This window comes from Nicotiana tabacum, chromosome 24 (assembly GCF_000715075.1).
Source record: "Nicotiana tabacum cultivar K326 chromosome 24, ASM71507v2, whole genome shotgun sequence".
Taxonomy (NCBI): Eukaryota; Viridiplantae; Streptophyta; class Magnoliopsida; order Solanales; family Solanaceae; genus Nicotiana; species Nicotiana tabacum.
Window position 1 is genome coordinate 98,646,019 of NC_134103.1, and position 23,721 is coordinate 98,669,739.

The window sequence follows — 23,721 nt, forward strand, 5'->3', positions numbered from 1 at the left end:
CAAGCGAAGCATCATCCTCCGCAAGTTCAGCTAGCATTTCTTCGTAAGCTTCGTCTACCTCTGGTTGTGATTCAGTAAGTCCAAAATTTCTTCTTTCCGAACGAATCCAATCTCTGAAAAGTACTGATTTTCCCAAGCTCTCCCTCATAGACGCTCTATAATCACCGATTTGAAGTCTTGCTTGACTGAAAGCGCTCTCTGATGCCACTGTTGAAGCTTGAATAGTTAAAATATCTCGGGCCATCCTTGAAAGAATCGGAAAGTGTTTTTCTTTGTCCTTCCACCATTCCAAAATATTAAAGGAGCCGTCGGGATTCACTTCCTCAATTCCCTGTGACAAATAAACTTCAAGCTCATTTAGTTGTGAAAAATCACTAGTACTAGAACCTTGAGAACCCCTGAACCCTGCCCAAGCACTAAGTGCTCTTACTCCCGCAGTTCTTTTAGATGATTGAGAACTAGAAGAAGAAGGAGTTGGAACATTTGGTCTAGCATGATCTAATGCAACTTGATAAACATTATAAATAGTTTGAACATTTATTTTAATTGAGGCTATTGCGTTCGGAAGTTTAGACAACTTCTCATCTTCAAGTGCTAAACCATTATAAACAGTTTCATACCAAAATTGAGGAGCTCCTAATTTCATAGTAGGATTTAACAATGCAGCAATACCATAAATAGGGGGAATAGGGAAAAAATATTTTTTAAGCTTTTTTCTCATGGAATCAATAACAAGTTGATAAATTTCCCCACCCTCTGAAAAATGATCAAACAAATTTGCAAGTTCTGTAATATAAACTAAACAGTTAGAAATAGTAGGATAATATTGCCCAGAAAATTCATTTGTAGCAATATGGAATTTTTCTAAAAAATCTACAAGCATTTTAACATTAGTCCAATCCGCATTTGTAAGGTGCTCATCATCATCACTTACATGAGCATTAAACGTTGAGTTTATAGGGTTTCTATATTCATATGCAACAACTAAATTTTCATACATGTAATTCCATCTAGTTGGACAAGGTTTAGGAACCTTTCTTTCTCTTAGGCCAAATCCATTGCATCTTTTAAAATATTCTCTAAGTTTACTTCTACGGTTTGAATAAAAAAGCCAATTAAGAGCCATTTTAACCTTTTCAATTTCAACATTTAAAATTCGCATACCATCACCCACAATTAAATGGTAAATATGATAAATACATCTAACATGAAAAATATTACTAAATAAAGGACTTAGTGTAGTGGTAAGCAAGGCTACAATATTTGTGTTACTAGTAGTATTATCCATTAAAACTGACATTATTTTATCACTAATGCAAAAATATCGACAAATATCCGCAATCGTGCTAGAAATAAACTGCCTTGTGTGACGTGAATTAATTATTCTATAAGCAATAATGCGCTTTTGCATTATCCAATGCTCATCAATCCAATGATTGGTAACAATAAGGTAATCACAGTCATTATCACTTCTACCAATATCAGTTGTAATAGCAAGACGATAATTTATATGAGTAAATAAATAGCGCAAATATTGTTCATATTCATGTTTATATTTATAAATATCACTATTTACGGTTGTGCGAGGAAAACCTTTATAAGTAGGATTATAAACTTTTCTAATATAATGCACAAAGTGAGGGTTAGAAGAAAAACTATATGGTAAGCACATAACAGTAATCATTTTTGTCAATTCTTCCCGATCTTTTTTTGGATCATAATATAAAATATCACCGGTAACAGTGTTAATTTCCGGTTGAAATTGATTTGACCCGGTACTAAGGTCAGCCTGACTAGGTGCACTTGTCCCCTCAGCCAAAGCTTTCATACGAAAATATCTAGCTTTATCTTGAGGGTGTAGCAATATGTGTCTAGTCAAACTCCCCCCTCCCCCTCCCCGACTTCCAACATATTGATAAACTAACTCTTTGCCGCAAGTTTTACACTTAGCCCTATTTTTTTCTCTTAGTTGAGTAAACAATTGCCAAACAAGAGATGTTTCTGCCCGTTTAGAAGGTTGTCTAGAAAAAGTAGGGGCACTAATAGGAGGGTTAGACGGGGGATCATCTGGATTATTATTAGTTGGGTTAACTTCAGGAGCAGGATTAGTGGGTGTATCGTCATCCGGTTGCGTTTCATCAAAATCTATTTCTTCATCATCATTTTCATCAATAGTTGGATTACCATAAAGAACATTCATATATTCATGGTTTAATTGTTCACCGGGTGCAATATTATGGCAAAATTGACTCTCGATAAATTGTAATAAACTATTATAGCTATCAAGAATAGGAGGTGTAGGACGGGTAACAGGTTTGGGTCGGGGAGCCGGGGAAAGTGGAGGAGGAACAGATTGGCCACTAGATTCACCACTCTTCGATTTTTCCTTATTTTTACTAAATATATTTTTTAAGGAATAAGCCATCTTAATTAATCAAGCAAAGTAAATAAAACAAATAAAATTATAATATTAAAACTTAAGAGTTGGAACGAGTTTACCGAATTGACGAACAACTTGTTGGAAATTGATTATCGTTGAAGACTTCAATTCACCAACTTCATAATTGTTTCACAAATTGTAACAATAAAGTAAGCAATAGTAGCAATTATAGAAGTAAATTAGAGAGAGCTTGTGATAGATTGATGATTTTGTAAGAAAAAATAAAATAATGATGGGGTATTTATAGTTGAAAATAGGGAAAAAGTGTAATTATAAAAAGTTTGGGATTAAAACAAAGTTGGGGGAGGGGAGGAGGGGGGTTAAATGGCTATTTTATAAATAGCCAACGACTATTTTTGACAGCCCAACGACTATTTTTTTTATTTTTAAAATAGCCGTTGGGACCGTTTGGCCCGCTAAGAGAACCGACCCACGAGACCGGACCAGGCCCGCTAAAACCGGGCCAAACGGTCCTGGCCCGTTTGGCCCGCGGTCCCGGGCCTGGACCGGCCCACTTGCCACCCTTAATATGAAATGTTTTTTTTTGTGTATTACCTATCCAATGAAAGATCTTTGAGTACAGTTTCTAACTCTTCAATCATCATTTGGACATTCCTACAAGAAGTTATGACCAAATTACCAAAGGCTGGAAAAATATAATTCTGCGACCAATTATGCGATCGCAAAACTGCCTCTGCGACCGCAAAACTAATCGTAGAATGGACCAGAAGAGCCAAGTTTTGAGCGACGATTTTGCGGCCCGCATACCCATTCTGCGGTCCATTATGCGACCGCAGACCTGCTTTCGGATGGTTAATTTTTTTATTTTCATAACCCGATCCCATTTTGATAAATAGGTTTTGGGGCTTATTTTGGGGCAATTATCTGATAATTTTAGAGAGAAGTGAGAGTATTCTAGAGAGAGGAAGTAGATGATGTGTCTTGTTCATCAAATTCTTGTCTAAGCCTTGAAATCCAACAAGAAATCTCTCAAGTTCTTCATCAAAGAGGTAAGGTTCTAATCCCTAATCTTCAATTTCGAGTTTGGATAATGATGGGTAATTAAGAGTATGATTTTTGGGTGTAATAGTATTATTTATACGTATCAGTAAGGTTTATGGAAAGAGTGTTGAGTTCAAATGGGTAAAGAATGAGTTGAAAATTGTAGAAATCTTCAAAGACTTCAATTGAAGATTTGAGGGTAGAGTTGATGTCGGAATTTGATGAAATTTGTATGGTTGGACTCATGGTTGGATGTGCGTTAATATTTTATAACTTTTGTCGGGTTCCAAGACGTGGGCCCTACGAGCGATTTTTGAGTGTAATTTCGGATTTTGTGGAAAATTTAATATTTTGATATGGAATAAATTCCTATAATTTGGGTTGACTGAATCAAATTAATTGTCATTAGATTCGAGCCATTCGAAAGTTGTTATGCACAGAATGGAATTTCTTGAGCATTGTTTAGCTTGCTCGACATTGGATTCGGCTTGTTCGAGGTAAGTAACTCTTCTAATCTTGGAGTTGAGGGTATGAACCCTGAATATATGTATTTCGTAAATTGTTGGGAGGTGACGCACATGCTAGGTGACGGATGTGTGGGCGTGCACTATAGAAATTGTGACATAATTATTTCTGTGAAATTTTGTAGTTAAATGATCTTGGCATTTTCCATACGATTTTATGAGTTAAAGAAATTGAGCTGAAAATCATATTTAAAATTATGTTGAGGCTATGTGCCAGTATTATTGGGACCCACAGAGGTCATATTGTTGTGAAATATTTATTTTAAATTGAAAATTCATACTCAATCGTATTCATTTCATTGCATATCATATCTCAGTCTCTGTTGTTATTTATTGATACATCATATCATCATTTTGGGCTATTCTCATGATATTGTGAGCTCATGAAAGAGAGACTGGAGATATTGATGACTGAGGGAGGCCGAGGGCCTGATTGTGAGGATATTTTTTGGGATCGGGCTGCACGCCGCAGCAGGCCATGTTGGCTTTATATATATTATACTATTGCACGTGAGTTGGCCGTGCAGATCTATATATTATACTATTGCACGTGAGTTGGCCATACAACACGTGAGATGGTTGTGCGGATCCAGATATTATTATAGCACATGAGTTGACCGTGCGGATTCAGATATTATTATAGCACGTGAGTTGTCCGTACAGCATGTGAGTTGTCCGTGCGGATCCAGATATGATATTATAGCACGTGAGTTGTCCGTGCTTATAGCGCTTGGGCTGTAGGAGCCCCTCATGAGTTTGTACACACCCTCAGTGAGCGCAGCCGACTATAAACAGGGATCAGACTATACGCCGCAACAAGTATTGTATAGCGTTGAGTGATTGAGTGTGCTGAGCATAGTGAGAGAGAATGAAAGACAGTGAAATTGAGTACTCTGAGAGTGTGAGTACATGAGTACAATCTCTGAGATACATTGCATTGACATGCACACATGACATATATGCATAGAGATGTGTTTTCCTCATACTGTACGGTATCACATTATTCATGATTTCTCACACATTTTGATCGATAGGCATAGTGTTGCATTTGTTTTACAAGGGTTATCTAGAAAGAAAATGAGATATTTTATTTATTATTGAAAGGATTTTGGAAAAAATTCTGTTTTCAAACTTATTCACATTTTTGGTAACTTTGGCAAAAGATTTGGATTTTCACTGATGTACTTGAAAGGAAGAACTATTATTGCTGAAATCATGATGTGACTGAGCATTTTATCTCTGAGTTACTTCTGGTATTATTTGCTTTATGTCGTTATTAACTGTTGTGGATTAATGGTTTGGACCCGACCTTGGTAGAAGCTCGTCACTACTTTTAACCTAAGGCTAGGTTTGTTACTTACTCAGTATATGGGGTGAGTTGTACTGATACTACACTTCTGCACATTGCGTGCAGATGTTGACTGCTGTTGTTGCTGTGCTCGATGGTTGCGGGATTTGAAGATGTACCTGCGTTCCTGTTGTAGCTGCCTCTTGAAAGGTTTAGGGTTTAGGGTTTAGCTTATATTTATAAAAGCTCTATTTATGTACTATTCAAACAGACTATGTATTTATTTCATTTTCGCTTTGTATATTCTATTCTTATAAGCTCATAATTTGTACTACCAATTCTTGGGGAATGTAAAAGGTTAAGATAATTATTTACTTAAATCTCTTTAATAATTATTATTGGAATTGGATAGTTGAAAGTTGGCTTACCTAGCGGGTTGGGTTAGGTGCCATCACGACTAGTTGGATTTTGGATAGTGACAATACCGATCACCATGGAGTTGCTCTTGTGTAGGTGACTCTGTTTTTGTAGAGGCCTTCATGAGATGCTCTAGTTGTACAATAACCAGGGTATTGACCAGATTAATTGGTTAAGCATTTAATTAACAAATCTATGTTGGACTTATAAGGCTCTATTGCTTCACCCTCAATGGCTATGGGTATGTTACTATAGTTCTGAGTTTAACATCGTCAGCTCGACTTATTACTTGTGAAATTTATCAGTCTATTAAAGTGACCGATGAATGTTGCTCAAAATGTCCTCCAAAGTACAATTTGAGTCGTTGACCATTTACCTTAAACTTATCACCTCCATTGTTCTGTTGGATTTCAATTTCTCCATATGGAGTAACAATTGTTACATTGTAAGGACATGTCCATTTTGATTTTAATTTTTCTGAGAATAACCTGAGTCGACTATTGTAAAGAAGCACTTAATCCCCAATTTTAAAACTTTTTTGTCGGATCAAATTGTCATGCCATTTTTTTGTTTTTTCTTTAAAAAGTTTTGCATTTTCATAGGCTTCCAACCTCATTTCTTCCAACTCATTAACCTGAAAAAATTTATTTTTACCAGCAACGGCTAATTCAAAGTTTAATGCTTTTAGTGCCCAAAAAGCTTTGTGTTCTAATCCAACTGACAAATGACAAGCTTTCCCAAAGACTATTCTATATGGGGATGTTCCAATTGGCATTTTGAATTCCGTTCGGTACGTCCATAATACATCATCTAATTTTAAAGTCGAGTCTTTTCTTGAGATTCCAACTGTTTTTCAAGAATTATTTTTAACTCAAAGTTGGAAACTTCAACTTGCCCTTGAGTTTGATCATGATATGGCGTTCTTGTTTTATGAGTCACACCATATTTTGTCAGCAAAACTGAAAATTGTCTATTCATAAAATGAGACCCTTGTCACTAATGATGAGTCGTGGTGTGCCAAATCTAGTAAAAATATTTTTTTTTGAGAAAATTGTACACAGTTTGAGCATCATTGTTTCTTGTGGGGATGGTTTCAACCCATCTTGACACATAATCCACAGCCACAATGATATATTCAAAAAAATGAGAAGAAGGAAAATGACCTCAAACATCAAATATTTCACATACATGTATTGATTGCAATGGAATCTCATCTCTCTTAGTGATGTTACCTGTTCTCTAACACCTGTCACATTGTACAACATATGCTCGGGCATATTTAAAGAGAGTCGCCCAGAAAAATCCAGCTTCTAAAACTTTAAAGGCTGTTCGATTTGCTGCATAATGACCTCCAATTGCTCCATCATGACAGTGATATAAAATTTTGTTCGTCTCTTCTTCAGGCACGGATCTTCTAATGATATTATCTGTACAATGTTTAAACAAGTAAGGTTCATTCCACAAATAATACTTTGCATCAGATATAAGCTTTTTTCTTTGCTGGTAAGAGAGATTTTGGGGTGTCCACTTTCCAACCAAGTAGTTTACAATATCTGCAAACCAAGGTGGTTGAGTCACAATTGAGTTAACTGAGAAAATGTGTTCATCGGAAAATTCTTCCTTTATCTCACTAAACTCAAGGGGGGAATTTTTCTAATCTACACAAATGGTCAGCAATTTGATTCTCTATTCCTTTTTTGTCCTTTATCTCAAGATCAAATTCTTGTAAAAGTAAAATACATCTTAACAATCTAGGTCGAGCATCATTTTTTGCTAAGAGGTATTTTAAAGCTGCATGATCAGTAAAAACAATGACCTTGGTTCCTATCAAATAAGATCGAAACTTATCAAAAGCAAATACTACTGCTAGTAACTCTTTTTCTGTTGTGGCATAATTTAGTTGAGCCTCATTCATTATTCTACTAGCATAGTAAATGGGACAAAAGATCTTATCCTTTCTCTATCCTAAAACAGCTCCAACTGATGTATCACTAGCATCATACATGGCCTCAAAAGGTTGATTCCAGTTAGTGGACACGACTACAGGGGCAGTTAATAACTTTTCCTTAAGAGTCTCAAATGCTTTCAAACAATCACCTAAAAAATCAAACTTAATATCTTTCATAAAGAGGTTAGTCAACGATTTTGAAATCTTTGAAAAGTCTTTTATGAACCGTTTGTAAAAACCTGCATGATAGAAAGCTTCTAATGTCTTTAATAGTTGTGGAAGGGGGTAATCCTGCTATAAGATCAATTTTCGCCTTATCAACTTCTATCCCTTTAGCAGTGATTTTATGTCCTAAAACAATTTTCCCAGTAACTGTCACGCCCCAAAATCCATTAATGGTCGTGATGACACCTAACACCACTGTCAGGCAAGCCAATAATAGCTGATTAACTCGATTATTCATTTTAGTATTTTAAAATTAAAATTTTCCTTCAATTAAATAATCAGAAATAAAATTTACAGAGTAAATGATAGTATTTTCCCAACTACAATACTGAACAACTCATAGTACCCCCAAAACCCGGTGTCACAAGTGCATGAGCATCAACTAGGAGGTAAAATAAAATACACCATCTATCCGGAATACAAATTAGACAGGAAAAAGGAAGAATAGCCTGATAGACACTTGTCGTTGTTCTGTCTTGGCATCTCGGTCCCTCTACTTTACGAAGTCTCAACCGGACACTTAAACTCGATCAAAAAATGAATTTTAAACACCTCTGACCATTGACCGAGCACATGTGGCAGCAAAACGATTGAGGTGGACAAAATGGCTGTAATTCACGCGGACAATGAGCTTGAATATGGACATTTTGAACAATAAATCATAATAATAATAATAATAATAATAAAAATCATTAAAATAATAAGGAAAAATAAAATAAAAAATATAAAGATAAAATTAGTAAAAAAAAAGAAGAAAAAAGCAAAAGAGATGTCTCTTTTTGTTCTTCCCCTCACCCCACCCCCATCTGATTTTCTTATTCTCCCTGCTCCTTCCTCTTCTTCTTCACCCCACCCCACCCCACCCCTATTTCGTTTTCTTATTCTCCTTATTCCTTCTTGTTCTTCCCCCCACCCCACCCCCATTTTGTTTCCTTATTCTCCTTGTTCCTTCTTCTTCCCTCCCACCCCACCCCATTTCGTTTTTTTCTTCCTATTCGCTTCTTCCCTCCCTCCCCCCCCCCCAAGAAAAACCCAAACCATTCCTTGAAAATTCCTTACTGAAACTCTGAAAGTGGTTATTTCTGTTATTGGTCTCCAAATCTCATGAGTTTTACAAATCTCCATCAACAAACTAATCGGCTTCTCGTATGAAGTTCTAAAGGAAGGAATATTTGTTCGATTCATGATAATTATGGAGAAGTCATTGGTCTCCACAATCTCCACAAGTATTGAGGTTCCGAAAAATATTAAAATCTCCATTGGAATTTCTCTTGCTCTTATTAAATGTTGGTTTGATGAACTTGTTAATTTTCTACAATTTTGGCACTATTGTTTTTGTTCATTTTGATTGTGAGGGAGGAGGAAGGTGGTGGAATAAAAAAGAAAAATAAAATTTTCCAAAATAATGTGAAAATAAATATTAATAATGATGTGTTACAAAACATTTGACGTGGACACTGATGTGTCGTCCATGTTAGAGATTTGAAGAACACGCGAAGTAAGAGGGGTTTAAAATACCGATCTTGAACAACTATAAGTATCTAGATGAAACTTCATTGTTTATAGGGACCGAAATGACAAACGTGAATAAGTACAAGTGTCTATTAGGCTATTCTGCCCAAAAAAAATACAAATAACCCTGGAGGAGACTCTGCTGGTTGTGGATCGTAACTTGAAATGCAACTCGCGGCAAGTCCCCGCATCATCCGTGCCTAAAGGACCACCAGACATAAAAGTACCTGCACAAAAATGTGCAGCAAGTGTAGTATGAGTACGTAAATCCATGTGTGCCCAGTAAGTATCTAGCCTAACCCCGGAGGAGTAGTGGCGAGGGGTCGACATCGACACTCACTAGTGGTCCAATAATATCAGGTACAGTAAGGAGGTGAACAAATATGGGGCAAAGTAAATAAATGAAATAAACAAGTATAAATCTGTGGTACAATTATCCTCCTTATAATAAACTCATATATATATATATATATATATATATATATATATATATATATATATATATATATATATATATATATATATATATATATATATATATATATATATATATATATATATATATATATATATATATATATATATATATATATATATATATATATGTATGTATAATGGACCTCATCAAATAGGTTGTTATGATTCGAATCAGGGAAAGACTCACAGATACTCTGGCTTCTTGCTAAATATTACGCACGATCCCATGAGGATATTTTTCTAGAAATGTCGAGGCGTACGGCCCGATCCAACATAAATATTAAATTGTGCACTGCCGAGGGTCGAACGACACGAACCATAGATGCATCTATTAAACTGCCGAGGCGAACGACCCTCTCCCAAGAGAGTGTGGTACATAAATCCTGCCGAGGCGAATGACCCGATCCCATTAGAATAAGAAGTTTAAACGGGTCCTTGACCCCCACTCACAAACGAACATGTGAGTTATAATTTTTAAGGAAAATTATTTGATGACAATGCATAACGCGCGAGAAATCCGTAAGAGGAACACCATTATTCCGTGGAAAATTATAAAACTCACGAAAACTCTACAATAGCAAGTCCATCACTCTACGCATGTCTAGTCTCAAATCATAATGCAGAATAAAAGAATTAGACGAGCAAAGATAATCCCTATAGTACAAGTACAACATGATATAAACCTAAGTCTACCCGGACAATAATATGAATCTAACTACGTACGAACTCTCGTCACCTCGTGCGTATGTAGTCCCCGCAACAAGTTACACATATTAAATATATCACCTAGGGGTAATTTTCCGCTCACAGAGTTAGACAGGAGACTTACCTCGCTCCGAAGTTCTGTAACCGGCTCCAACGCCGCTCTAACACCTCAAACTGGTGCCCCTCGCTCCAAAACTAGTCAAACAATGTGCAAACCAATAAGAATATACTCTAATACTCATAACAAATCAATTTAGACAAATTCCCAACTCCGCTCGAAAAGTCGATAAAATCACCCTCGGACCCATGTGCCCGGATTCCGAAAATTTTCGAAGATACCCATAACCTCATGAACACAAATATATAATTTATTTCCAATTTCATGCCCAAATTCGTGGTCAACATCCAAAAATACTAATTCTAGGTTTTCTACCAAAAATCCCACAATTTCTACCAATTTTCATGCTTGAATCCATATAAAAACCATGCATTTAACTCAAAATAGGTGGGGATAACTTACCTTGCCATTGATGATAAAAACCTCCACTTGAACCTCTCCAAGAATCGCCCAAACCAAGAGAGAATGAAAGAAAATGGGCCAAATCTCATTCTTAAAAGACACACTGCCCAGCGACCTCTCGCACCTGCAGTCACTCGACCGCTTCTGCGGTCCTTCTTCCAGCCCCTCAATTCCACATCTGCGGCCCCATACGCGCTTCTATGGCTCCACGTGCCCAGGTGCGGTCCCGCTTCTGCGGAACTCGACCTCATCTGCAGTCCCAGCCTTTCCCAGCCAGAACCGCTTCTGCGACCCTCTTGGTCGCTTCTGTGGCCCCGCACCTGCGGCCAAAACCTCGCCGGTGCGGTTACACCAGAAGACAGGTGCTTCAGCTTTCCTTCCAAGTCCAAACTCGATCCGTTAACCATCCGGAATCCCCCCGAGGCCCTCGGAACCTCAACCAAATATACCAACACATCCCAAAACACATTACAAACTTAGTCGAGGCCTCAAATCACGCCAAATAACATCAAAATTATGAATCACCCTCCAATTCAAACTTAATGAACTTTAGAATTTCAAACATCTACATTCGATGCCGAAACCTATCAAATCATGTCCGATTGACCTCAAAATTTGCACACAAATCACATTCGACATTACGGACCTACTCCAACTTCCTAAATCGGAATCCGACCTCGATATAAAAAAGTCCACTCCCGGTTAAACTTCTCAAAAACCCAACTTCCTGAATCGGAACCCGACCCCGATATCAAAAAGTCCACTCCCGGTCAAACTTCTCAAAAACCCTTTAAATTTCTAACTTTCGCCAAATGACCCCGAAATGACCTACGGACCTTCAAATCCACATCCGGACGTGTTCCTAAGACCAGGATCACCATGTGAAGCTATTCCCAGACTCAGAATCCCAAACAGAAATCGATAACATTAAAATACACTTCAACCTAATTTATGAAATCCTTCCAAAATATCAACTTTCCACAATAGGTGCCGAAATGCTCCTGGGTCATCCAAAACCCGATCCGGATATACGCGCAAGTCTAAAATCATCATGCGAATCTGTTGGAACCTTCCAATCCCGATTCCGAGATCGTTTACTCAAAAATCAAACCTTATCCAATTCTTCTAACTTAAAGCTTCCGGAATTAGAATTTTCTCTCCAAATCAACTCCGAACTTTCCGAAATTTAATTCCGACCACACGTACAAGTCATGATACCTGAAGTGAAGCTACTCATGGCCTCAAATTGCCGAACGACATGCTAGGGCTCAAAACGACCGATCAGGTCATTATAGTAACCATAAAATGATATTTTTTCCAATTAAGAATTAAGTTTGTCTCTTCAAACTCTTAAGGTGGTTATACCCTGAATAGCCATCAAGAAAACAGTAAAAACCATATCCTGCAATTCTTTCTAACATTTGATCAATAAATGGTAAAGGAAAACGATCTTTTCTGAAGCATAATTGCGACGTCTGTAATTAGGGGTGTTCAAAACTGAATCGAAACCGAAAACCGAACCGAAACCGAAGCTTAATGGCTTATTGGTATCGGTTTAACGGATGGGGAATGAATTGAAATTTTTTTATTAATGGCTTATCTGTTTGGGGGCGGATTATTCAATTTTCTTAACGGATAATCCGTTAACCCATTAAGAGAATATATATATATATATATATATATATATATATATATATATATATATATATATATTAAATAATCAAAAACCCTTCTTCCACTTCCAGTACTCTATCTATTACTAATTTACTATTAGACATTTAGTTATAATTTACTATTCCAGTTAGTTACTATTAGATAATTTTGATGTCATGTGTTATACCCAGTGTTCTCTTCTATTTCTTCTGATAGTTATAAGTTGTTAATAGGCTCATCCCCAGAGATGATTCTACTGGGAAATACGCTGGAATGTAGCTCTATATTTCTTCTATTTAGCTCTCTTCTTAGGTGCCATATTCTATAGACTGGAATGTAGTCTGCTGAGCATAGGAATTTTATTTTGAGTCACAACAGTCAACAAATAATCCGATAAACCGCCTGATAAGAGCTAAACCGATACCAATCCGCCCGATATCTTATCGGGTGGCTAGCGGATTAATACATTTAAAAGCCGATAACCGATAAGCCAAACCGTTAAGAGTAAATAACCTCCCAATCTGCCCGATAAGTAGCCCTATCTGTAATCAATACAGACTCTCCATCATGTGACAGTCCTTGTAAGTATGAGTTCATTACTTTCATTTTTTATAACTGTCATACCTCCTTTCTTTGGTACTACCTGAACAGGGCTTACCCAAGGGCTGTCTGAAATGGGATAAATAATACCTGCCGCCAAATGCTTTACAATCTCCTTTTTTTACTACTTCTAGCATTGTTGGATTCAATCTCCTTTGGGGCTGGACTATTGGTTTGTAGCTATCTTCCATGAGAATTATGTGCGTACAAACAACTGGATTAATCCCTTTGATATCTTCTATATTCTACCCCAAGGCTCCTTTATGTGCTTTCAACACTTCAATTAGTTTTTCTTCTTGTCATGCAGTAAGACAAGATGAAATAATTACTGGAAATAATTCTTCCTCAAGATAAACATATTTTAAATGAGATGGGAGAACTTTGAGTTCAATATTTTGTTGAACTTGTTCTGGTTGCATCTCCACATCGTCAGAATCCTTTTCTAGTATTTTGGCTTCTCTTCTGATGATAAGATCATCGTCTTGTATGATTCTAGATTTGGCCAAATATCATTCCATTGAGTCTGGAATTAATTTATCATATTTGAATTCATCTGTAAGACAATTAAGAATGTCAATCGAAAAACACGAAGATGATGTCTCATCTCCTGAAAATCTTAATATCTTTTGCATATAAAAAATGACTCTTTCTTTATCAACTCTCAAAATTAGTTGTCCTTGATGGACATCTATGATTGCTCTACCCGTGGATAGAAATGGTCTACCTAAAATGATTGGTTCATCAGGACATTCCTTCATTTCAAGTAATATAAAATCTACAGGGAAAACAAACTTATCTACTCTTACGAGCATATTTTCAATTATTCCCTTAGGTTTCTTAGTACTTTGATCTGCAAACTGAAGAGAAACACCTATGTCTTTCATTTCACCAAGATTTAATTTTCTAAAGATAGAAAATGGCATCAAGTTAATTGATGCTCCATAATCATAAAATGCTTTTTCAAAATATACTCCTGCCAAAGTGCATGGAATTGTAAAACTATCTGGATCGCCAAGTTTTTGTGGAAGCTTATTTTGAAGTATAACATTGCATTTTTCAGTAAGCATCACCACATAAACTTCTTCCAATTTCCTTTTACTTGATAAAATTTCTTTTAGGAATTTGGCATAAGAAGGCATTTGTAACAAAGCATCAGTGAAAGGAATATTGATGTGAATTAAAATCTCTAAAAACATTGAAAATTAATTATCAAGCTTTTCTCTTTTCAGTTTTTGTGGAAAAGGAATTGTCACATGGAAAGGAGTCAATTTTTCAATATTGTTTTCTTCTTTTTTCTTGACTTCTTTCTCATTAGATAGTTCAGAGGGTATTTCAACATTCTTATCATTGTTTACATGTTGTTCTGACTGGTCTGCATAGGGTTCATCAAGCTCCTCACCTGACCGTAAGGTGATGGCCCTAAGGTGCTCCTTTGGAATTTTCTCTGTATTGCTTGGCAAGGGACCTTGAATCTTTTCTGACACAAGAGTTGCTAGTTGGCTTAATTGAATTTCCAGATTTTTGAGGGTTGTACCCTGGCTTTCCATCTTTTCATCAGTGACCTTAATATACTTATACAAAAGGTCATCAAGACTTGAATGAGCTTGTTGACGCCTTTGCTGATATGTACCTTCTTGTTGATAAGGTCTATAGTTTGGTTGCCAACGGTTCTGATTCTGGTATCCCGATGGATCTTGCACTTGTTGCTTTTGGAAGCTTTGAGAGTTCTCTGCACCATTTGGATTGCTCCATTGAAATCCTGGATGTTTTTGTGCCATTGGACTCCCAAAAGGGTACGATTTATAACTGACATAATGGACCTGTTCGTGATTATGATTGTTTGCTTGGCATTCATGGTTCAGATGGTTTCCTCCAAACATGTTACAAGCCTCATATTGGCTTGGTTGTTGTGTATTCACCTGAAAAGATTCAAACTTTTGTGCCAAAGAAACAATTTGTTGTGTTAGTGTATTTAAAGCATCAACCTGATTTACCGTAACAACCTTCTTGATGATTACACGCTCAGATGGCCATTGGATGACATTCTCATAAATCTCGTTCAACAATTGCAATGCTTCCTCCGTGGTATTTTCCATTACAAAACCTCTCGTTCAATAATATTTTTAACGTGTGATAAAAAATATACAGTTGTATGTGTTCAGGAATGCCATGGTATGGACATTGTCTTAATATTGCTTTTAATATTTCCCAAGCTTGATAAACTGACTCAGTGTCAGTTTGCAAGAAATTAGATATTTCCTGTCTTAACTTTGTGGTTTTAGCAGGGGAAAGATATTTGTTTAAACATTTCTGAGTCATTTGGTCCCATGTGGTAATGGAACCTTGTGGCAAACTTCGCAACCAAGTCTTGGCATCTCCTTTTAAAGAAAAAGGAAATAGCCTTAACTTGATAGCTTCAGGAGGTACTCCATTATACTTAGCTGTTTCAACAAGTTCCAAAAATTCAATTAAATGATTGTGTGGATCTTGACTTGTGTCTCCAGTGAAGATGCAAGACTGTTGAATCGTTTGAATTAGGCCTGTCACGACCCAATTTCCCCTTCGTTGGGTATCATGATGGCACCTAGTCTTAGGGACTAGGTAAGCCTAATATTTACTGAATAACAACAATAATAAATAACATCTAACAACTTTTGAAATAGAAATCTCTATAAAATTTACAATTCCCAAAACCGGTAGTACAAGTCATAAGCTCTACAGAGTTTGCTACAATTCTTGTAAATACAACTGTTTGAAATAAAGTAATAGTATGAATACAAATCAAAAGGTGACTCCGAAACCTGTGAACGCAGCGACAGGTTTACCTTGAGTCTCCACAGCAACAATCCGCACAACTAGCTAATGATCGACTAACTTTGAAATATCTGGATCTGCACAAAAATGTGCAGAAGTGTAGTATGAATACACCACGATGGTACCCAGCAAGTATCAAGACTAACCTCAGTGGAGTAGTGACGAGGAACAATCAAGACACCTACTGGACTAAATAACCTGAACAAAGTATAATAATTGAAACAACAGAGTATAATATCTACATAAAGACTACGCGATATGACTAATAATACAGTAATTTCAATAGGAAAGGACAACAACAAGTATCAGCGGAATACCATAATAATGACACATAAGGGGTGAACGTAAACACAACCCAAATTCGAAATCACAGATACAACAAGAACAAATAATAACTCAGCAACAACGACTGCTTTCACATTAGGTTTTAGTCAACAAACTCCACGAGGTACCGAACCTCAGACAAATCAGAACTCACGGGTCTCTATACCTGAACCCTAACACTTGGCATCCTATGCCCTCATTACACCTCATAACCGCACTGACGACTCGCGTGCCAAATAGAGCCATTATCACATAGATGGCAAGTAAGCAAGGGTGTGCATTTATACTCAACAATATCAAGAAAACCTCTTATCTGATAAGAGTGCTTAACTTCGTGTATGCTTGTGCAAGTGTCCTAACGTAGTTCATACCAGCTAGCGAGCATAAGGAAAAGAACGGACAATACGTAGAATGTTTTCTCACAACTTTCACAAGATAAATCTCACACAGATAAGTGTACCACTACACCAAATATCAATAACAAGAATGCCCCCAGACTATCACAAATCATCACAAATCAATCTCTGACATAGGCAACCTTGTCTCGCCACGTGTGCAATAGTAAAGTAAATGCCCGCCTTGTCTCGCCACATGTGCATAATAATGTTCCCACCTTGTCTCGCCACATGCGCAACCCACATATATATATATATCTCGCCTTGTCACGCCGCATGTGCAAATATATATATCCTGCCTTGTCATGCTGCATGTGCAAATATCAATAGTAACAATAGCATGACAGAAACCTCGTGCAACTCAATAACAAAGAGATGTCAACAAATGGCACTTTCGAGATACCGTCTCGTAGCCCCAAAAGTGAATGCTCAACATGGGATCTCCCGAGGTACCGCCTCGTAGTCCCAAAAGTAAATATGCAAGATATGAGAATCTCCCGAGGTACCGCCTCGTAGTCCCAAAGTAAATATGCAAGAACAACAAGTACAACAACAACAATAACACTAATACAAGGGTGCGACAAATAAATGAACTCAGAAATTCTAGAACTCAAGGGAACGGAGGAAATAAATTCACAAGGAGTGGCCACAATAGAGAATGCTAGTCATAATAAGAACAACTCAATAAGAAAGGAAGTAATATGTAACAACGGCCCGCAATGTACAGTTTAACAACAAGGGAGTTAACACAAGTCGAATGATTCCAAATAAGGACAAGTCAACTAAGATATAGGATATCTAAACTTATTTTAAGGTCGGGCAATTACAAAAGAGAAACTAAAAAATTCAATTACGGATAAGCAACAGAAAGATAATCATAGTCTCAATTAAGGATGAACAATTACAAAAGAGATAATTATAACTACAAATAAAGATAAGCAGTCAGGGGAAAGATAACATGACAATAGAAGAGATAACAATTTTAGTTAAAGCACAGATGAATCAAATAAACAACAAAAGTGGATCATGAAGCAATTAACTCTAATTAAAGCAGGTAGAGGTGAAACCAGTAATTAAGAAATGTATTCATAACAAAATAACTGCATATTCAGTAAAATACAAGAACCTAAGAACCCTAAAAGGCCAACTTTTCACAAATAAGTCCGAGCACGTACCCGTCACCTCGCGTACACGGACTACAATTAGCATAGAGACTCAAATCCTAATGGGTAGTTCCCCCACACGAAGTTAGGTAAGATACTTACCTCGAACAAAGCTCAATCAATCGGTAACAATGCCTTTTCCTCGATTATCCAAATCCGAATGGACCAAATCTAGCCAAAAATAATTACATATCATAAATACAACTACAATAGACTAATCTAATTAATGAAATTAAGACTTTAACAAACATTTCGAAATCCGTCCTAAAACGTCGACCCGGGTCCACGTCTCAGAATCAGGAAAAAATCATAAAATCTGAAAGCCCATTCACTCACGAGTCCAACCATACCAAATTTATCAAAATCCGACCTCAAATGGCCACTCAAAACCCAAAATCAAACTCTTCAAATTCCTAGCCTCAAACTCCCAAATTCCACCTTAAATACACACTAGCTAGGTGGAAAAATAATTGGGGAAGCAAGATTATTGATAAAAAATAAGCACAAGGAACTTACCTCACAAAATCCCTCGAAAATGCTCTCAAGAAATCGCCAACCCGAGTTCAAAAATGAAGAAAATGGCCAAATATCTCGAAGCCTCGCTTAAAAGGGTTCTTCCCAGGCATTACCGCATCTGTGGACCACCAGTCACACCTGTGGAATTACCCTCGCAAGTGCAGAAATGACTTAAGGAGGCTGGTCCGCATCTGCGAGCAAGGGGCTGCACCTGCGCGCCCGTTCCTGTGGATATCTTCCGCTTCTGCGATCCTCACGCTCCAGGCCCTGTCCGCTTCTGCGCTCCATCTTCCGCAGATGCGGCTCCGCTTCTGTGGGCCAATCTCGCACTTGTGCCCACAGACCAAGCTTGACCAAACCGCACATGCGCTTCTCCTTCCGCATGTGCAAGTCCGCACCTACGGCCATCCCACCGCAGGTGCGATTACACCAGAAGCTTGAAAGCTTCAACAACTACACAAGTCCAAATCTCAATCCGTTAAGCATTCAAAACACACCCGAGGCCTCCGGGACCTCACCATACGGACTTAGTCGAGCCCTCAAATAACATCAAACAATGCTAAAAACACGAATCACCCTCCAATTCAAATTTAATGAACTTGAAACTTCAAATCTCTACAACCGATGCCGAAACCTATCAAAACAACTCGGAATGATGTCAAATTTTGCAGGCAAGTCCCAAATAACATAATGGAGTTATTCCAACTCTCAGAATAACATTCCGACCCCGATATCAAAAGTCCACTTCCGGTCAAAATCTCCGAAAATTTGATTTTTGCCATTTCAAGCCTAAATTAGCTACAAACCTCAAATTCATCGTCCGGACATGATCCTAAGTCCAAAATCACCCAACGGAGCTAACAGAACTTTCGGAACTCCATTCCATAGTCGTCTTCACACAGTTCCAATTATAGTCTAAATCCTAAGACTTAAGCTTCTATTTTAGGGACTAAGTGTCCCAAATCACTCCGAATCATCCGGCAACTGAATTCAACCACGCACGCAAGTCAATACACATAATACAAAGCTGCTCAGGGCCTTGTGCTGCCAAACATAACTTAAATTCTCAAAACGACCGGCCGGGTCATTACAAGGCCAGTCCTTATTTCAAAGTTATTAGCTGTCACTGGGGATTTTCTGACACTAGATTCACAGTTGAAGCGGTCATGTAACGACCCGACCGGTCATTTTGATATCTAACGCATCGTTCAATAGTTTGAGGCCATGAGCAACTTCACTTCAAGTATTATGACTTGTACGCATGGTCGGAATTTGATTTTGGGAAGTTCGGAGTTGATTTGGAAAGAAAATTCTAATTTCGGAAGCTTTAAGTTGGAGGAATTGACTAAGGTGTGATTTTTGAGTAAACAACATTGGAATCAGGATTTGAATGTTCCGATAGGTTCGTATGATGATTTTGGACTTGGGCGTATGTCCGGATCGGGTTTTGGACAACACGGGAGAGTTTCGGTGCCTATTGTGGAAGGTTGGCCTTTTGGAAGAATTTCATAAATTTGGGTTGAAGTGTATTTCAATGTAATCGATGTCCGTTTGGGATTCTGAGTCTGGGAATAGCTACGTATGGTGATTCTGGTATTGGAAGTGCGTCCGGAAGTGGATTCGGAGATCCGTAGGTCATTTTGAGGTCATTTGGCGGAAGTTAGAAATCTGAAGGTTTATGAGAAGTTTGGCCGGGAGTGGACTTTTTGATATAGGGGTCGGATTCTGATTCCAGAAGTTGGAGTAGGCCCATAATGTCGAATGTGATTTGTGTGCAAAATTTGAAGTCAATCAAACGTGATTTGATAGGTTTCAGCATCAAATGTAGAAGTTTGAAGTTCTAAAGTTATTAAGCTCGAATCGGGGTGCGATTCATGATTTCGATGTTGTTTGATGTGATTTGAGACCTCGAGTAAGTTTGTGTTATGTTATGGGATAGGTTGGTGTGATTGGACGGGGTCCCGGGGGCCTCAGGTTTGTTTCGGGGTGGTTTCAGATCGAATTTGGATGAAAAGCTGTTGCTGGTTTGCTGGTGCTGATGTTGTCTTTCGCGAACACGGGTGAAGGGGCGTGATCGCGAAGAAGGATTCCTGGGTTGGTGATTTTTTCCCTACATGAACGCGGTGAAGGGCCTGCGAATGCGTAGGTGGGCCTGGCAGTGCTTCACGAACGCGGAGGCCTAACTGCGAACTAAAAGAGGAGATGAGGGAGCGGGGCCTGGAGTAGTTGACGCGGCTGGTGGAACGCGAACGCGAAGGGTGGTGGTCTCAAATGTTCGCGAACGTGAAGAGGAAATTGGAGGCAGTGTTTCTTTGGCCTTCGCGATCGCGATGGTCTTTCCACGATCATGAAGGGGGTCGCCTGGGCAGTTAGGTTTTAAAAACGGGAGTTTGGCCATTTTCATTGAAAGGTTTTTGTTAAAGAAATTACAACTCACATGTTTATTCGTGAGTGGGGTCAAGGACCCGTCAAAGCTTCTTATTATAATAGAATCGGGCCGTTCGCCTCGGCTAGATTATGTATTTCACTCTTATGGGATCGGGTCGATCGCCTTGGTAGGATTGATATATCACACTCTCATGGGAGCAGGCCGTTCGCATCGGCAGTTTAATATATGCATCTATGCTTCGTGTCGTTCGACCCTCGGCAGTGCACAATTTAAATATTTATGTTGGATCGGGTCGTACGCCTCGACATTTCCTATATCATATCCTCATGGAATCGTGCATAATATTTGGCAAGAAGCCAGTGATTCTGCGAGTTTTCTCGATTTGAGTTATGACAATCCATCTGATGAGATCCACTATATCTATATATGTGCTCCGGTTAAGGAGGAAATTTCTAATGGAGAGCTTGAGTTCCTCATGAAGAGGGGGATATGTACCATGTGATTTTTACTTGTTTATCTCATTTATTTACTCTGTCTCATATTTACTTACCTCTTTACTGTACCTGATATTATTGGACCACTAGTAAGTGTTGATGTCGACCCCTCGTCACTACTCCTCCAGGGTTAGGCTAGATATTTACTGGGTACACGTTGATTACATACTCATACTACACTTGCTGCACATTTTTGTGCAGGTACATATGTGACTAGTGGCCTTGTGAGAGCAGAGGCGTGTATGCATGCAGGGACTTATGTGAGATGCATTCCATATTATGACCCGCAACCGGCAGAGTCTCCTTCAGAGTATTTATATTTCTCCTGCCCAAATTTGTATTCCAGACAAATATTGTATTTTATTTTACATTCCCAGTTGATGCTCATGCACTTGTGACACCGGGTTTTGGGGTGATTATGGGTTGTTTTGTATTGAAATTGTTAAAAATATTATTATTTACACTGTGAATTCCATCTTTTACAATTTAATTGAAGGAACATATGGCTTCAAAAATATTAAAATGAGAACCAAATTATATATTTATTTTTGGCTTGCCTGACTCCGGTGTCCGGTGCCATCACGACCTTTAATGGATTTTGGGTCGTGACACATAGTATTAGAGCACTAGGTTCACTTAGGTCTTACAAGTCATGGGCTAGTCTAGTAGAGTCTTGCGGATCGGTACAGAGACGTCTGTACTTATCTTCGAGAGGCTACAAGACTGTTAGAAGCACTTCCCTTTCTTGATTCCTCATCGTGCGATTTGATTCCTTTGAGGCTTATGCCTTTATATCCTTCCTACTCATTCTTATACGATGTTCAGCGCTCGTGTCATTTGGGCATCGAGGAGTTGTAGTGGTACTAAAGACATGTGCAGGATATTTCTCCCTGCGCATTCGAGCAAGTTATTATCGTCTTCTTGCGGAAAGACGAACAAATGTACCTGAACAAAAATGTGCTCGTAACGGAAGGGTGTTCTGTCATTTTGGCTCAATAACTATATTTCTGATGGTTTTGAGGCTATGCGCAGGTTGCCATAGTGTTCGTAAGTTGTTATCGCACAATAATGAAGTAATGGTAGGGTTCTTGTTTATGTGTCGAGACAATGAATGACTTGAAAGGAGGTTTTTCTCAGTGCATGATTCAGAGGTTCAACATTCTATTTCCAGCGGAGGAAAGGTAATCAGACTATGAATGTTTAGTTGGGATAATGGAGTAACGAGACTTGGTATTTTCGAGCGTGGTGGAATTCTTAAATGTGATGTGGTGTCATTGTCCTTATTGAACACTTTAAGGTTCACCGGTATTATGGTCTTCATCAATTTGCCTTCGGGGCAGGGTAGTACGAACTGGTGCCGGAAAAGCGATTGTCGGAAATAATAGAGTGTAGCGGGCTTGGAATCAAATTGGTACTTCTAGTATTAATGGCTTGAGAAAGATGCTCTTCTAAGTGGTTTAGAGCTGGTGCCGACTCGTGTGTTCGGATATTACAGAGATGGATTCAGGTTTGGAGCAACAATTAGGCAGTGAAAGATGAGGAAGTACACGTGGGAGGTGTCTTGCGGTGGTTGAATTGTTAGGAGGTCAAGTGTGAAAAGTAGTAGTCGAGGAATTTCTTAAAGGATAGGGTTTGACCAAAGCGGGAGAGTGGAAGAGTAACATATGGGTTTTGTGGTAGGATAGCCACACGCCTTGAGGGAAGCTTAGAGCAATTTGGGAATCGTGATGGGCAGTGACTAGGACGATGGATTTTATTTGGATGCAACATAACTTCGAGTTTGGAATGCGTTGTTAGACTTTTAGTTGATGTCAATAGGGAAGAAGAAACCTCGGTGGGTCCCAGTGTTATGTAATTGTAACTTCAAGCTGAGTGGGAGAGCCCCACTATCTATGATTTGATTGCGTAGCGTGGTTTTCTACTTATGAGGTTTCTGGTTATCAATGTATTGGTGGGTTATTACGACTAAGGAAAGAAAACGTCAGTGGTAATTTGAGCAAAGGATTTGAGGAATGTGTGCTATCTTTGACCTTATCGGTTCATGTTCAGGTTTTGGGAAGACCCAAGGTCTATGCGTCGTATGGATGTGATATATAAAGAGAGGAATTCAACCAGTTGCTTTTTTGGGAGTGTGTTCATGTGCTAGCAGGGCCTTGGAGTTTGATTATATTCGAGGACAAGTCAGAGTGGGTGACTCTCAACAATGGTCCTAGTAGGTTCAAAATTTAAGGCGCGGTGCCTAAGGATTTCGAGTCCGTGGTATGGTTAAGTATCGAGTTTTGGCAGCAGATTATGGAAAAAAGGACTTGGAATAT

The 23,721-nt window shown here is 38.2% G+C and overlaps 1 protein-coding gene and 1 non-coding gene across 2 annotated transcripts; one reads left to right on the plus strand and one right to left on the minus strand.

Moving 5' to 3' along the window:
- Positions 1 to 13,820: 13,820 nt before the first annotated feature.
- LOC142178341 (uncharacterized) lies at positions 13,821 to 14,450 on the minus strand. Its single transcript, XM_075247674.1, has one exon. It carries the CDS (start codon positions 14,448 to 14,450, stop codon positions 13,821 to 13,823), a length of 630 nt encoding a protein of 209 aa, XP_075103775.1.
- A 1,025-nt stretch (positions 14,451 to 15,475) lies between these two features.
- LOC142178694 (small nucleolar RNA R71) lies at positions 15,476 to 15,582 on the plus strand. Its single transcript, XR_012706960.1, has one exon. It is a non-coding gene; the product is annotated as a small nucleolar RNA R71 (small nucleolar RNA).
- The last annotated feature ends 8,139 nt before the right edge of the window (positions 15,583 to 23,721 follow it).